Source organism: Quercus robur, chromosome 10 (genome assembly GCF_932294415.1).
Source record: "Quercus robur chromosome 10, dhQueRobu3.1, whole genome shotgun sequence".
NCBI lineage: Eukaryota > Viridiplantae > Streptophyta > Magnoliopsida > Fagales > Fagaceae > Quercus > Quercus robur.
Genome location: NC_065543.1, coordinates 28,897,788 through 28,914,514, shown reverse-complemented (window position 1 = coordinate 28,914,514; position 16,727 = coordinate 28,897,788). Strand labels below are relative to the sequence as shown.

Below are 16,727 nucleotides of genomic sequence, written 5' to 3'. Positions count from 1 at the left end.
TTACTGTGCAAGCCCACAGGCAGCACAATAAATGCCCCAACGGGTTGCTGTTTAATGCCCAACGGGCAGAACCAAAATGGGCTAAAAACAAAAGAAAGGGAAAAGGAATGAGGCCCAAGAGAGATAGAGACTAGTTTAAGTCCAACCCAAGCCCAACTCCGACCCTAAGCCCATTATCTTTCAAGCTATCACTTAAGAGGTGCAATGGTTTATAAACCTACATGAGAACTCATCTCTAAACAATGTGGGACACAAGCATAATTTAAGAGTTTGAAACACACATACTCCTACAAAACCAAACACATAAAGTAATACCCATTTATGGATCTAAAGACAAGGTGGTAGTGGTGTGTATTTGGTGGCCGTGTATGGTTGTTACTTGTGACGGAGTATGGTTGTGACTGGCGGTGTTAATGACTTCGGCAACTTCCTCTAGCATTTATGTGCAAGTTATACTTTAGTGAGAGTTAATTTGAATTCCAAATAAAAGTGGTAATTCCGAAGAAGAAACAAATTAGTTAGATAGGGATAATGTCATAATTTTTAGCAACTTCCTCTAGCATTTATGTGCAAGTTACGTTTAAGTGAGGAAGAAGAAATGCCTAAGATTTAGAAACTGAGTCCACGGCTTGGAAGTGGGCTTTGAGTTCATAGCTTAAAACCCCCTTATATAATAGTATAGATTAAATAGACAAACATGTGGTAAGTTTTTATTAGTAGAGTGTAAAGTGGAGTAGAGAGAGCACAATAGAAGATTTGGACTCACTTATCATGACAAACTTAAGCAGCACGTGTTTTATACTTCTATACCATAAAATCTCAAAAGTAGTTAATAAAAAGTGTGGCATTTATCATCGGAAGATACTGTCCAGCATATTCCACAAGATCCAACATGGCTGATTTCAAGCCATCATTTTGATTTCTAAGGTTTAGTGCTAACTTCAACAAGCACTTCTTAGACTTGTGGTGTTTGACAACCAACCTAGTTGTAATAATTTGTTAGTTTAGTTAGCGATTATAAATAGGCATGCAGTTTTGATGTAATTTTATCTTAATTTCAGCTCTGAACTGAAGAGCTGTTCTTTGTTTTCCCAGTTTTATTTGCAATTCCTGCTTGGATTCTTCATCTTAATGCAATTCCACTTCATCTCGTGGATATTTTGATCTTTATTTCTATCAGTATTATTCATATTCGTTGAATGCTCCCTCTATCTGCTAGTCTTTTCGCGAGACTATCCATGACTAGTTCAGAAGTCACCTACAATCAAATATTAAGTAATTAGCTAGTTGGGAGTTAGATTCTAATTTTATCTTCTTTAAAACCCCTATTCTAGGCTAATTGAAGCCCATATCTAATTGCCTAAAGATCGGCCACTATACTAATAATGAAACATAAGTTCAGGAAGAATCTAGTAATAGTAGCCCACTAGCTTCTAAGTAGCTCACCAACTTCAGCCATGCCTAGGTTCCCTTTGGCTTATTTTTATAAAAGTTGATTTGGGGAGGTCCATCTAATCCATTTAGATAATAGGTGTTTGAGATGATTTTTGTTGCTTGAACACATGTCATGCTTTGATACGTTGAGAGTTAGAATCGATCTTGAGGGTAGGAGTTGAGTACGGAATTTATGCCAATAGGGTCACCCATTGGCCGCTACTGTTGTGCTTTCCCTTGAACAATAAAAATAATGTGATTGACAAGTGGTATGAAACAAGAAATATAGAATAGTTGTAACATAAAGCATTAAGCAACAATACAATAGCATTAAGGTTAGTTGCGAAGTAGTCAAGAGGATATTAGAGCTTGATATGTAAATGTTTACATTAGTGCCAAATTAAACCATGTCAAAAGATAAGAGCAATCAAATGAATGTACATCTAGTGATGCTAGCAAAATAGGATCAACGTGTTTAGCAAAATTGAGATTTTTGCGACATTCTTTACAAAGTTTAAATAACATTTTAAATGAAACTCAAGCAAAGTTCCAGTAAAGCTAGAACAAAGGTATTTAGTAGTTGTAATCAACTTTGCTCAAATGAATTCAAGTAAATATGTTTCAATAGCAAAGTAACAGGAATAGCAAAATAATATAAAGAGCTTAGCCAGACTAAGATTATATGTTCAGAAACAACAAAATAACTATTTATCCTAGCCAAATAAGAAGTCTCCAGTAACAAGTGAGATTAACATAGTTGCATATAAATTCTATTACACAATAACATAAGGCTTCACAGTTCAACTAAATAAACATGATAAACATTAATTACAGCTAATGAGATGAATCCAAAATGTAAGGAAGAGAAGGTAAGTGAGTTAGAGGGGGAGAACATAACTTTGGTGGTGCATGCCAATGATAGATAATGTTAACTGTGATGTTAGGGAACTGCTGGGGTTTTAATTGTGCTGCCAAAGGCATGAGAAATATTCAAGTTAATGAAAGTGAAGATTTTTTATGATGGATGAAAGAAGAGTGAAAATGATTCAAAGGTATTAGACTTGCTGGTTTTGAGAGACAGATCTCACCCCCGTCTCCCGTCAAGAAAGAACAACTCCCCATTTATAATCATAGAGAGGTTCCGGCTGCTGCTGGCAGCAGCTTTTATAATCATAGAGAGATTCTGGCTGGAAGCAGTTTGCTTTTTGAAAATGACATATCATCCAAACTAGCAAATGTGTCAAGATAAGTTTTTGATAGTCTTCCTTGACATTTTATTCCAGTCAAAGTTCAAAGCACAGATTTCTTATACATATCATCCAATAAAAGTATTTATTTTATTTTATTTTCACACACAAATCTGAAAAATTTCCCCAATTTTACTTTAGTGCAAATCTAAGAAGTTTGTTCCATTTTATTCCAGTTTATTTTCTTATTCCGCAAGACACAGTGACTAACCCATACGGCATCTTTTTTTATTTTTTAACTTTTTAAATATCTTTTTTTTTCAAAAAACGCAAGTGGCAAGACTGTAACCCATACGCCAAGACTAGAGTTATTAGACAAGACCACTTAGTGATGAGACTATTCCTCCTGACACACGTTTTTTGACTCCTAACACATGTTAACTTCTTTTTTAATTCAAGTAAATCAAGGGCAAATGCCATTTTTCCTCCATACAGAGTCATAATTCTAGAAGAAAAATGATGCTGCTTAAAAACCCAGCAAAGTCCAACCATTATAAGGTGAAAATTAGAAAATGTTTGATTTATTCATAAGAGCCTTACAGAAAATGTTTATTCCTTCCAAAATATTCTTGATTTATTATATATATGTGTGTATATAAAATATGAATGAAGTATAAGTGAAGTCAAATCTCCTAATTAAAAAAAAAAAAAAAAACATTAAATTGTCATGGTTCATAAATTTGTTGGTAAATTTCTAGTGTCAAAACATGTCAAAATTGGGTTGTATCAATAGAGTTGTGTTAGGGTTGAGTCTAGCTTAGAAGTTACTCAAAGATGAGAAAGTTTTGATTTGTTTAAAGATGATGAGTTGCTTATATTTTATCCATATCTTTTGCGTCATTATTAATTTTTGAGTGACACTTCATTAGAAATCTAGTAAAATAAAAAAGTACCAGATAATATTAAAAAATGGGAAAGTTTTTAGTCATAACAAAATCTTATAACATTTGCTCAATAGGCTTGTTTTGAGTTGTAGTGGGTTCAAGGTTTTTATTTTTTATTTTTTATTTATTTTTATTTATTTTGAGTCATAGTTGGAAAATATTTCAGTTTGTTATGAAAATATTGTGAGATTTTATATATTTGTAGAAGAGGTCAAACAAAAATTACATCAACTCCAACTCTCCATTTTTTAGTTATCACTGATAGAAAATTTATTATAGAAACATTAAGATTATACATCAGGAGCGACAAGATGCTATGAATAATGGGGAAAACTTCTAACCAAGAAACTGAAACATGAATTCTTTTGCAAATATTGCAAGATCAATGCTCTAGATTCTTAGGTCAACGAACTTAACAGATGAGTGTAATTTCCATGTATTCCATGGCATAAGCAACAAAATCTCAACCAAGTCTATTTGGACATGGTCTTTGTTATTCAACTTCGGCCTAATTTCCCAAACACCAGAGGATCCAAGCGATGGCATAAAAAGCTTCAATATCAAGTTCATGAAGACGGTTCAACAAGTTATTTACCACAACATTGTGGACAACTGAAACACCAGTCCTCCAAGGCGACAATTCAAAAAAGCGAGTTTGACCGTTTCAGGCCCCCATTATTCACAGTTCGGGTTTGAGAGTATATATTGTCCACTTTACCAAATTACATTAAGTTTTTGTTACTAACCCACTCACTCCACAATTTTTTCCAAAATTGCTCAACATTACTTATACTTTGATCATTGCAGGGCAGGGACTATCACACGAAATGGAGCTACAACAATCTAGACCTCAGCTCCACCCCCTTGTGCCACTTAAAAGAGGCAAAATCTATTCACTCTACCGAGAATGTGCCAAGTGGTTCATGCTGGCCTTCTTTGTTTGTAATCCTTCTCAGCTTTTAGAAAGGATAATCAATTTCAAAACACACCCCTCTCCCATCCCACATTTTTTCCTCTCTTCTCCACTTTTTAAATTCAAAACATGTTTCGCTATTTACAATGAGTTGGAGACATTTGAACCTTGGATATTTTTGTTGAAAGTGTAATGCTATGTACACAATATTTTCACAACTTAAAAAAAAAAAAAAAAAAAAAAATCCAAAGTAGCAAATTTTTATTGGTTATAATATAGAGCCACTACTAACATCACTTTTTTTATCCACCAATATCAGCTTGCAACTTAGGATTTGTTGTGAAATTGTTATGGATGTAGTAGCTTTACTTCGTTGAAGTCACCAAGTGGTGCCAATTGAGCTACAAGGTGATATAGATGATTTCTGCACACAGAGAGAGAGAGAGAGAGAGAGAGAGAGAGAGAGGTACAATATAACTTCATAAGCTAACTTCATAATTGTACACCTTTCCACGCAATGAAGTCTAATTCCATATTGTTAGACTACTTTAATCACAATTTATCTCTATATAGGGCCAATGGAATCCTCGGTTAAATTGGAAAGTACATCATGTCACACCAAACAAAGAAAAGGTAGAGAAAAACAGCTTCTATGCAAGATTTGTAAGAGAGACTTTTCACTATATCAAAACAGAAAATAAAACATTATTTTCCATCGACTCGACTGCCCTCATGTAAGCTTATTTAATGATGAAAGCAGCTGATCCACAAAACATTTTCCTGTCAACTAAGACCTTATGAAAAAGATAATATTGTCAACAGTTAAAATTCTGCTGATTTTGATGAAGACAGTAAAATTCTTCAAAAGGACAGTATTGATGGGAAGTGGATTTAACTTCCCCATGTTCTCCTAAATCAAATTCATGGATGAGATCTAGAGGAAGAACAATGATTGGTAAAAGTTACCACTGATGAGAAAATGCTATCTCCGACTCTTTTTGGGCCTTAATCTTTTGTAAGCCATAAACGTGACAGCAGCAGATAGAGAGTACCTGAGCAGAATAAAACATGACATCAGAAAAGGTAGTGTAGTATGTCCCAGAATTTCTCAACCTTGTGAGAGAATTATCTTATAATTCTGTTGGCCTGTTGCTTGAGGAAATATGTGTGGATTTCATATCTTCAACATATTATATAATTAAGTAAACAACTAGCACGTAGAAGAGTGCAATAAAATGCTAAAATACATTTTGGGATTTGTGCCTCCCACATCAACCAAAACCCACAAGCATGTTTTTCTTCCATTGATTTACAGTGATCAAAACATTTTGATAGTTTGATTGACAGAAACGATGTTTGTAGTAACACTAGCTTCTGCTTTACATAAAGATGTTTCCATAGAACTTAAAACAAATATCTAAATTATGCCTTCTTTAAATATAGATATACACAGAACGGAGTAAGCATTTTACCCTTTCCAGAATACGTATATGAAAGCTTTGAATCATCTATGGCTTTGAGAAGTTTATGGTAAGTTGGTAGCTGCTTAACATGCAACTAGCATAACTTAGTATGAACCTTTCACAGAACAGATTGTTCTTTTCACTAACAATTTGTTGACCAGTTTTCATCATATGTTAAAATTAACTAATCAAATTAATTTGATTATTTCCCAATTGACCAGGGAAATATCATAGTGGCACTGCTGGCCTATATATAGGTCCACAAAATGGTAAACAAACATAACAATTGGAAGATGAACTCCTTCCATTCTTGGAACAATCATGAACAATATAAACTGAGATCAAGGCATAAATGAATAAAGAATGATTATGAATGCAGTAACAGCAAACCAGTATTTTCAGAAGGGGATTGCAAGTGCATCCGAAATTTGGTGTATCTAAAGATGCAAAAGCATACCATGTGAATGTATAATTAAGATGGTCCTGTGGCATTACTGAGCTGCGAATCAAGGTATTAGCATCTTTTGGAATCGGGTATGGGTTACTTGGATTGATATTTTCGTTTATGTCTTCAATGTAGACAGTATTCTCAGGAAGTCCAGCAGCATGAGCCAATGCAGGAACATCAACATAGAACCACTGACAGGAGCTTGGATCATTTGCTGGAACAAATATGCTAGGCTTCTCACTCCCACGAACTACTCCAACAACTTCTGAAGGAATGACAGCAGGGGCATTGACCTGTAAGTTGCAAAAATTTAGATTGTATCTTTGATATGCCCCACCTGAACAAGGCATCAAGTAACTACCAAAACAAACCTCAATATTTTTGGGCTTCTTAGACCAAATTCTCCACCAAGAGCTGCTTTCGCTATCTTTGACAGATGGGGTTGCTGTACTGGAAGGAAGTTCGCTGGATTGTAAATCTTCCAAAGACTTTTCTTTCCAACTACGAGGAACCCATCCTCTGTTAACCAAAATTGGCGACTGCATGCTGGAAGAAAAATTTTCAATATACTTTTAGCTGATACAACAAATCATCAATCAGTCAAGACAATAAAACCTTGAAAATTTTCCTCTCCAAGACAGTAGAACCCTACTTTAATTTTTCATGGTACAAAACACTGCTTGTTGAGAAAACTCCCAAATCTAGGATACAATCTAAGCCAACAAGTTATTTCAAACTGTTTGAGCCAATATTTGACACATCAATAATATCAAAGAGCCCTTTTAACTGGATTGTTTTGATCACCAGTGGGAACACATATCACTATGATAGGTGCATCTAACATATGTTCAATGTCAAGAAATATTTTACTACCTCCATCCCATATATCTTTTATATGTTCAATGTCAATGAAAAAAGACCACTTCATGAGAAAAGATCACAAAGAAGCAAAGATGTACAATAAAAAGGAAAAAAAAGAAGAAGGGAAATTACACTTTGCCCACTATGGTTTAAAAAATGGCACTTTACCCACTTGTGGTCCTATTTGTTAACAGTCCGTTACCCACCTGTGGCCTTGCCGTTACTCAACACAATTTAACTTAAAAACATTTTAGAAAGTGAATCAAACACACTAAAACCAAGAGAAAGAAACCTGATGCCACACTCTTCACTCTCTCTTGTTGGATTCAGCCACTCCATGAAGATCATCAAGTGAAATTTCCATAATCACTTTCGATTACCATTCTGATCAAAACCCTTGTGACAGAGTTTGAGGAATACCCCTCTGGAGTGAAATTCCAAGTATGTTCTCTAACCTAGGGTTTTTAATTTTTTCTTTTTTTGAAATTGAAGAAATTGATGGTAATTTTCCATGTTGTTTCTATTGAATTCTGTGTTAGAAATTGCAGAAATTGATGCCCAAGACTGAGGAAGGTGAAGCTGATACATGCTTGGGAAGCCTGATTCAAGCTCTGGAAACTGTTAGGAAAGAAAGGCAAAGAAAGTGGAAAAGAAAAAACTAATTGTAGTCCGACTGTGACGATGAAGAAATTAAAAGAGAATGAGGACAACTCAAAGGATATTGATAAAAGCAGAAGTTAGGACACGAACCCAGATCTGGGAAACATGTACCCAGAAGAAGAGAAAGTTTCCTACAGAGAAATCAAACTGTGAATACCAACAATTAGATAAACAAAAGAGAAAACAGACCTCAAAATGAAGGGAAAAGAAAGAAACCCCAAGAATCCTGGGTATAAAATTAAAAATGTTGGGGTTTAAAAATTAGTTTTTTGGGTTTCATTATGTGGGTAAGTTCTAAAACCAGAGAACTTGGTTTAGGTGGGGTTAGATAAAGGAAGAGAAGGTAAAGGAAATGAGAAGGACTTTGTTTAAAATCAATGCTTAAAAAAAATTGAATATGAATTTGTAGAGAATCTTTTAAAGATTGAATATGAATCGGAGCTTTTTATATTGGAACTGCTCTGTCCAATAGTTCACATAAAAAAATTCAATCAAAGATTAACTAGAATACATATGACATATGAAGCTACTATTTTTTTTTGATAAGTAAGAAAGATATATATTAAGAAGCTACCTCATGAAAACACAAGGCAGAACAGAGAATACAGAGAAGGAAACAAACAAAAAGAGAGAAGAAAAAGAAAAAAAACAAGAAAACAAACGGAGACAACAAAGAGCAAATTAATTACAGAGAAGAGAACTAAGGAACATAGGGATAGAATCACTAGAGGTGAGTCCCCAAGCCCTAGACCAATCAAAAAGAGAGCCACTAAAATAAGCGAGCAATTGGTCATCGGAATTGTCCCTATCCTCAAAAGTACGCCAATTACGCTCCCTCCAAATACACCACATTAGGCACAACGGAGCTAGATTCCAAACGCCAGATGAGTGCTTTCTAAACCAATTCCACCAACCGAAAAGCATATCTGCAACCGATCTTGGCAAGACCCAAGAAATCCCAAAGGATCTAAAAACCAAGCTCCACAACAGATAAGCTTTATCACAATGGAGAAGCAAATGATTCGCCGACTCCCCATTACAACAGCACAAAATGCACCAATCAACAAAATCGAAGCCTCTACTATGTTAGCTTCTCTTTGTACAACAGAAACTGCAAAGTGCTCAAAGCTTTTCAGTAATGATATTGGCTTTTCAGTGTGTTTGATTCACTTGCCAATATGTTTTTAAGTTAAATTGTGTTAGAGTAATGGCAAGGCCACAGGTGGGCAACAAACTGTTAACAGATAGGATCATAGGTGGGTAAAGTGCCATTTTTTAAACCACAGGTAGGTAAATTGTTTTTCGAGCAAATCACAGGTGGGCAAAGTGTAATTTCCCCCCCCCCCCCCCAAAAAAAAAAAAAAAAGAACAAGGAAGAAGCAAATCTATAAACATCGGAAGGGAATCACTAGATGTGAGTCCCCAAGCCCGAGACCAATCAAACAGAGAGCCCATAAACGAGGCAAGGAGTTGATTCCCCAAACTCTCCACATCTTTAAATGTACAATTATTACACTCCCTCCAAATGCACCACATCAAACACAATCCTTTCAAATTCCAAATATCACACAAGTACTTCCCCAACCAATTCCTCCATCCAAATAGCAGGTCTATCACCCTTCCTTGTAAAACCCAAGAGACTGCAAATGTTCTAACAACAAAGCTCCACGATAGATAAGCCCTCTTGCCGTGAATCATTAGATGATCCACAGTCTCCCCAATATACTGACACATATAACACCAATCCACAATAGAAAATCCTCTTCTCCTCAAATTATCACAAGTGAGTATTTTTCCCCATGCTGCAATCCAAACAAAGAAGGAAACCCGTCTAGGTGCCTTAACCCCCTAAATGCCTTTCCATTGGATGATGACAGAATAAGAACCTCTAAGCTTATTATAATAAGAATAGATATGGAAGTCCCCATTCTTTTTCAACTTCCACCTCATACATTCCCCACTCTTTGTTGAAGGGTGTTAGTCTCCAAAATTTCGAGAAACTCAATTACTAATGCCACCTACCAATCATTAAAATCACGAAGGAACCTCACATCCCAACTCCTCTCCCCCACACCCTGCCTCACCAAAGATGACTCTACAAAAGCCTCACGAAGGAACCTCACATCCCAACTTCTCATACAAAACCGGGAAGACCGCTTTAAGTGGATGGTCACCACACCAACAGTCATGCCAAAATCGCACCCAATTCTCCATCCCATTCACAAACCCAGTACAATGACTAAAGGTTTCCCAACCCATTCTAATGTTTTTCCAAAGATCACAACCATGTGAACCCCTACCCAACTTGGGAAGTCCATCCCCCCCTCTCTTTCCCAAATTTCATAGCTATCATCCTCCTCCAAAGCCTTGTCTCCTCGACCCCAAACTGCCCCAACCATATTGTTGGTCTTGTTTAGAAAATCAAATTTTTTGAGGGAACGCCTTTTTAATGTTGTCTTACAAATTACCAAAACTATCCTCATTAATCCAAACTTAAGTGAAAGAATGGCATTTACTTTTCAAATAAAGGATAAGTTAGGAAATTTATCTATTAACTTTTTAGAGAGGACAAACTTTTGGGACATCCCAAAATGGAATACGGGACCAACAATTTGGACACAATAGCATTAATTGCTATTTCTATTTAGTTTCTCTCTCTTTTTAAAAAAAATACTAGTCAGGTAGTAATCCCTTTCCCCCCCTCGTTTCTCTAAGGTCATATATATATATATATATATATAGTTGGAATAGAACGCTTTAGTGTCCATTTTTGTATTCTTCCAAAAAATAACCATATTAAGGACATACTGGTAAATTGAGAAATTAAAAACTGTCCATGAAATTCTACTCCCACTAACAAGCCCCAAATATACTCTGCACACATTAAAAAGCCACATTCTTAAAATAAAAAGATAGAATAAAACAAATAAAAAAGTAAATGTAAAAAATTTAACTTCCACAAAATCAGGACACATGTTTTATACATAAACTATAACTACTTGTGATTAAGACTTAATAATATTATATTTTTTATTTGAAAAAAAAAAAAAAAAAACTGTGTACACATGCATAGTGCGTGTGAAGATGCTAGTGGAATATAACAGCTTCTTTGAGCTTGGTTTCAAGCCAATATGAGAAAACTTAATAGATATATTACAATAGGGTGCAGGATAGTTTCTTTTTTAAGTAAGCTTAACTTTTGTGAGTTCATCATTAGGTTTTTTGACCAGAAACTTACTATGCCAATCTGCATTGTCATATTGGAAGTTTTGTTTGTTATAATGTTTATTAGTTTATATCTTGTAATACATACAAATTGTCTATTTAAGTCATGATTGAGTTGCAAAAGTAATAGATGATGATGCTGAAAGAATTGGCATACGATTAAATATGTTGGTATACCCAGTAAATGCAGTGAATATAAACCAGATTAACTAAACTTTGAAAACTAAAACTTAATACAATAAATACATTGTTATGATTACCAAGAGCCTTGTAGCTTAGTGGCATAGCTTGCTCTCCTTTGTTAGGAGAACCAAGGTTCAAATCCCTATCTCCCATTGTATTGTCAAATCATTAAATAAAAAAAAGTACAATGTTATTTATTTATTTATTCCATGAAAAAATTTGGACATCAGATGTGAGAAATTATTGTAAAGAAAAGGATTATAACTCAAACATAGTTTAAATATAGACAATCCCCCTCTAACAACTTAATTGGTTAACACATTGTAAAAGAAAAAGAATACAACTCAAGCATAGTTTAAATATAGAAAATCCCTCTCTAACAACTTAACTTAATTGGATAACACACTTCAAAGAAAGAGAGCAAGTATGATAAATTGTAGCAAGTTACGTTACAATGACTAATGAAGCTAATAAACTCCTGCTGCATATACCTCTCAGTGTTGTTGGGGATGGGCAAAAGGGGTGTGATTACATAGTAGCCGTTTTCAGTCACTCCTGAAATGCTTCTTGAACGTGGGCCCACATAGACTGATCTTTTCTCATCAAAAACTCCTTTGCATCTTATCCTCCTGAACTCCAGAGAATCCAATTTTCCATTTGATGGAGATACATTGTTAAGCATCAGAGGTTCCATTTTCAATCTATTCTGTCTATATTCCAACATTTTTATCTGCAACATATAAAACATTGTCAAACATAATTGTCCACTTAACTCAAATCAACTTAGTCTTTGACTCAAAGCTTTTGGTGGTTTTGTTAACTAAATCTCATGGATACAGATATGGTCACAAACATAAATTTGACACAATAAGAATGAGCCAACCCATCATATTGTCCAAAAAATAAAAAAATACTGTTTGTTGTGAGGACACACATAAGCTTAGAAGCATATATGCAATGTGCAAGGTCAAAAGGTGAATGGCAGGGTGAAGCTTCCTAAAGCATTAGGCATAAATATCATAATCTGCTGAAGTAAGTAATCTGCTGAAGCATTAGTCATTCGTTCTCTGATATACTAAAGTTTTTGGATTTATGTACTTTCATATGACTTTTGACAGCCCTTGTACTCTGCCTGTGTACTGTGGCTGTGCTGCACTTATATTTCTTTGAATAAAATTGATGTTTACCGATAAAAAGTATAATAATAATAAAGAAAAAAAATAAAAATAAATATGTATATTTAAGTCTATATATATCAATGCTTCTACCAACCACTCTTAAGGATCCATAAGAGTTGTTCCTGTTGTCACTCCTTATTTCCTATTTTTCTACTTCTGTTCTGCATCAAAATTCCTATGATAATGCTTTAAATTTTTCTCCAAACATCTTATGCTATCTATTTTCATCCTACCAAGCATTCACAAGCCTTCTAAATATATATTTTACTGAACATTAAGTAAATAATTCATGTTACATATTGCTGCCTCTGCAAATATTTACCAAACAATGTTTTAGTGGAAAAGTCACAGAAACTCTTTTTTTGAAAGTTAAAATAATTTTATTTTAAACAAGAGAAAGAATATATAATACAAGACTTCTCCACAATGTAAACCACAAACTCAACCGCAACCTATTTAAAACTCTAAGAAGGAACAGGATTGGTAATTGGATATTGCCTAAGAGAACCATGGCATCTTAGCAAGGATTGTTTGACATCAGGTGTTGGGCACTTGACACAAACAAACGTTATACAGTTTCACTCTTGCCAAATTGTCCAGACGACACATAATGTGACAGCATTCCAAGCTTTAGATATTTGTTGAAGTTGAAATCCCCTTGTCAACAACTTAGTAATTGAACTAAGCTCCTCTGCATGATCTAAGATACTCCAAATATTGAAAATACAACTAACCATATATCTGTTTCCCTCTTGCCAAATTGTCTAGAAGACACATAATGTGACAGCATTCCAAGCTTTAGGTATTTGCTGAAGTTGAAATCCCCTCATCAACAGCTTAGTAATTGAAATCCCCTGATTCTTTGTCTCTTTTAGAGTTTATGTTTTCCCTTAGATTATCTTTCTGATTTCCCTATCTTTTGTTTTGCTGTTTGTTTCATCTGTTTCTTGTTGTTCATCATCAGGAACAACTTGAACTTTTCATTTTTTCTCATTAATAATAGTTCTCTGATTACCTATCAAAAGAATGATACTCCAAACATTGAAAATACAACTGACCAAATATCTCTTGCCACTATACAACAGAGTAAAAGGTGATCAATGGATTCCTGTTCTTACACATGCAACACCAATCAATAATCAACATCATGGTTTTGAAGATGATCAACCATTACGATTTTATCCAATGCCACAGCTCATGCAAAAGAATGAAATATTTGAAGGCACCTTAACGCAACAAATGCTTCTCCAAGAAAAAATTAATCCCTATAGAACCCCTTAAGACACCACAGAAAGATCTTTGCAGCAACTCCTTCACAATGTCTTTTGCAAAGCTACAGCATTACCAAACTGGCTCAAAATTCGATAAAAACAAAAGTGCTGACTCCTAGTTTTAGGAACCAGAGAGCAGCCTTGGGGGAAATTCTAACTAAAAGAGTATCACTTTGTAAATCAATATTGTATTTGCAAACGTAATAGTGAAAAAGTAGACCATTTGCTTCTTCATTGCAAAGTTGCTCCTAAGCTAAGGGCTCTCATTTTTTCCCCCTATGTTCAGAGAACAGTGGTGACTGGTGATGCCAAAGAGAGTGATAGATGATTTATTTGGTTTTTGTAGCTGGTCTAGCAAACATAGAAGCTCTCTTACTTATAATGGCACCACCTTTGTTTAAAGTGGACCATATGGAGGGAGAAGGAAGTGAATGTTTAATGAAAAGGAGTCAACTGTTCTAGAGATGAAATCTGGCTTCTTAAGATCATTGTTCGAGTGGTCCCGATCATAGGCAATAATGAGTAAATTTCTATTCTTAGATTTCATTGATTCACTCTCTGTTCATATGCAATGATTAGTGTGCGGAATTTACTAAAGCATCTTGCCATCTTCTACGTGCAAGGCTGAAGGTATAAGTAAAATGTTAGCATTTATTTGCTTCTATATATGTATGTAAGAACAGTGTGTGTCCTAACAAAATGTTAGTACTTATCTCTTTCTTCTTCTTTTTAAAGTAATTTTTTTGACAAAGTAAATTGCGAGAAAACACTTACATAGCCATGTCATGTGTATTGATCAGGCATCAGGCATTTAAATTTACGTATTTGAAAAAAAAAAAAAAAATTCATGAATCTGCAACATTTCACCAACTGCTGTGTATGTCCAACACATTTCTGAAAATTTGTAAATATGGAAAACCAAAAAAATCCAAAATTTTTTAAAATGAAAAAGGAAAACAAGCACAACATAACATACATACTAATGGGCAGGAAAAAAAAAAAAATATTAATAGAAAAGACTAGAGACAATTTTTTTGTTTGATGATGGGTCCTTTGGACACATCCCTCAGGACAAAACCACGGATACACGACCCCACCTGTCAGAACCGTCCATCAGGTAATCCAAGAGAATTGAACCTAGGATATCTGGGTCTGGGTCTACAAATTTGGAAAGGGAAAATAGAGAGATAGAGAATGTATTAGAATTAATTACCTTGTCCTGCCTTCTTAAAATCTGCCAAGTGCCAAGGCCAAAAGTGAAAGCTCCAGGAAGGAATAGCAACCATTTAGACAATCTGGACCTAGAACTCTCATTCCCTATATCAAAACCACAAAACAAATAAGCCTTCAATTAATAAAACAACTCTAAACCCAAGAAGAAAACACAGCTACATGGACAATATACATACATACATACAGTCATACATACCGTGATCTTGGGATTGGGCTTCAGGTATGGACGAAATGGTGGAGCTACTACTACTACTACTACTACTACTACTACAGAAGCAAGAAGATAGTTTGTGAGGCTGTGTTGGTAGTGGGACCCACTTCCTCTTAAGGGTTCCACCATTTCTACTGAGCTCACAAAGCTTTCTGGAAATGGCCATCTTCAACTTGATCTCATTTCTTCATTTCTCTACTTCACTCCCTCTCTTCTCTTCTCTTCTTTCTGAGGAGAGGGTTTATGGAGGGCTTTCCTTGGACTCATTACTCGGCATATTTAATGGGCCTTACCGGGTCGGATCATAGTTAACAGAAAACCCATATGTCATAAATGGGCCTGCCTCTGAAGCCCGCCCATATAATATAGGGACTAAAAAAATATAGCAGTACTAACTAGGGTTTTAGTATATATATAGCAGAGCAGACTCAGCAGAGGCGCCTCTCATGGGTCATTCATAGATGTTTCTGAAGACTTACTCATGTGCTTATCTCTGTGTGTCTGAGATTGAGTTTTAGACTAGTTTTACTTTTAGATGCATAAGAATATGATGATAAAGCTTTGTTGGGTTTTTTTTTTTTTTGGTGTTATGTAGATTTTTTTTTTTTTAGAGGCAATTAGTTAGCATAGCTGATGCGCTTGAAATGGATAGCGTATACAGCCCTTTACGTTGCCGAAATGGAGAGGAGCAGATTATGCTTGCACTTGCCGTGATTTCATTTCTCTATGCGGCTTCTGCATTCAGATGCTCCTACATTTCTTTTTCTTTTTCTTTTTTTCTCACAATATTTTTTAATGTTTATATAACTTAGCAATTAGGGCCACCTGTTGTTTTCTTTTGATTGGTTTTTGGTCTTCTTTTTTTTTTTCCTTAATTCGGAAAATTTTGTAATCGGTTTTCTTTTTGGAGTTGATTGTACTTTTTTTTTTTTTTTTTTAATATCTGTGCACTTGTCAATCTATTTAATAGATAGAAATAACAAAAAGAAAAATAGAGTTGTAGCAAATCTTTGGATGTTAATTTTTGCTGGTTAAATTGATTCATGAGATCAAGGCCTATGTAACGAATTAAGATTTTTTTTTTTTTTTTCTTGAAATTTTTAATTGAGGACAAGGATATTTTGATTTTGTCACTAGCAGAGCTATGGCCCCCTCACTTTTTAATTTTCCCCTTAAATGTACAAAAATTTACACTCAGGCCCCCTCAACTTGTAAAATCTTGCCTCTTAAAAAATCTAAAATTTAGAACCTAATAAAACTGAGTGGCAGCTATATAATAAAGGGAAACTAGCAATAACCACTCAAAAGGCATTGGTTTAAGATGTTTATAGTTTATTAACATTTCATTTTATAAATATTTTAGGAAAAAATGATAAAATAATTAATTTTTTGGATAATTTTTTATATTTTCTATAAAAGTAGTGTTAAAATTTTTCTAATATAGAGGTAGAGTTACAAGGGTCATGGCCATCTTAGCTTTTCAAAAAATGTCCTATTTTTAGAATTTGGCCCAATA

At 34.6% G+C, this 16,727-nt stretch overlaps 1 protein-coding gene across 1 annotated transcript; it reads right to left on the bottom strand.

The window, feature by feature from the left end:
- Positions 1–4,943: 4,943 nt before the first annotated feature.
- On the bottom strand, positions 4,944–15,487 carry LOC126702627 (surfeit locus protein 1). The gene is made up of 6 exons (XM_050401389.1): positions 15,197–15,487; positions 14,981–15,084; positions 11,810–12,048; positions 6,761–6,935; positions 6,399–6,682; positions 4,944–5,530 (listed from the first exon to the last, which is right to left on the bottom strand). Exons 1-6 carry the CDS (start codon positions 15,375–15,377, stop codon positions 5,461–5,463), a joined length of 1,053 nt encoding a protein of 350 aa, XP_050257346.1. The 5' UTR covers positions 15,378–15,487; the 3' UTR covers positions 4,944–5,460.
- Positions 15,488–16,727: the final 1,240 nt, after the last annotated feature.

Coding starts and splice junctions, on each gene's coding strand:
- LOC126702627 (XM_050401389.1), bottom strand. CDS start 15,377: ATGGCCATTTCCAGAAAGCTTTGTGAGCTCAGTAGAAATGGTGGAACC. Junction 15,085..15,196: donor AGCCCAATCCCAAGATCACG/GTATGTATGACT, acceptor GTTTTGATATAG/GGAATGAGAGTTCTAGGTCC. Junction 6,683..6,760: donor AGAAGCCCAAAAATATTGAG/GTTTGTTTTGGT, acceptor TGCAACTTACAG/GTCAATGCCCCTGCTGTCAT.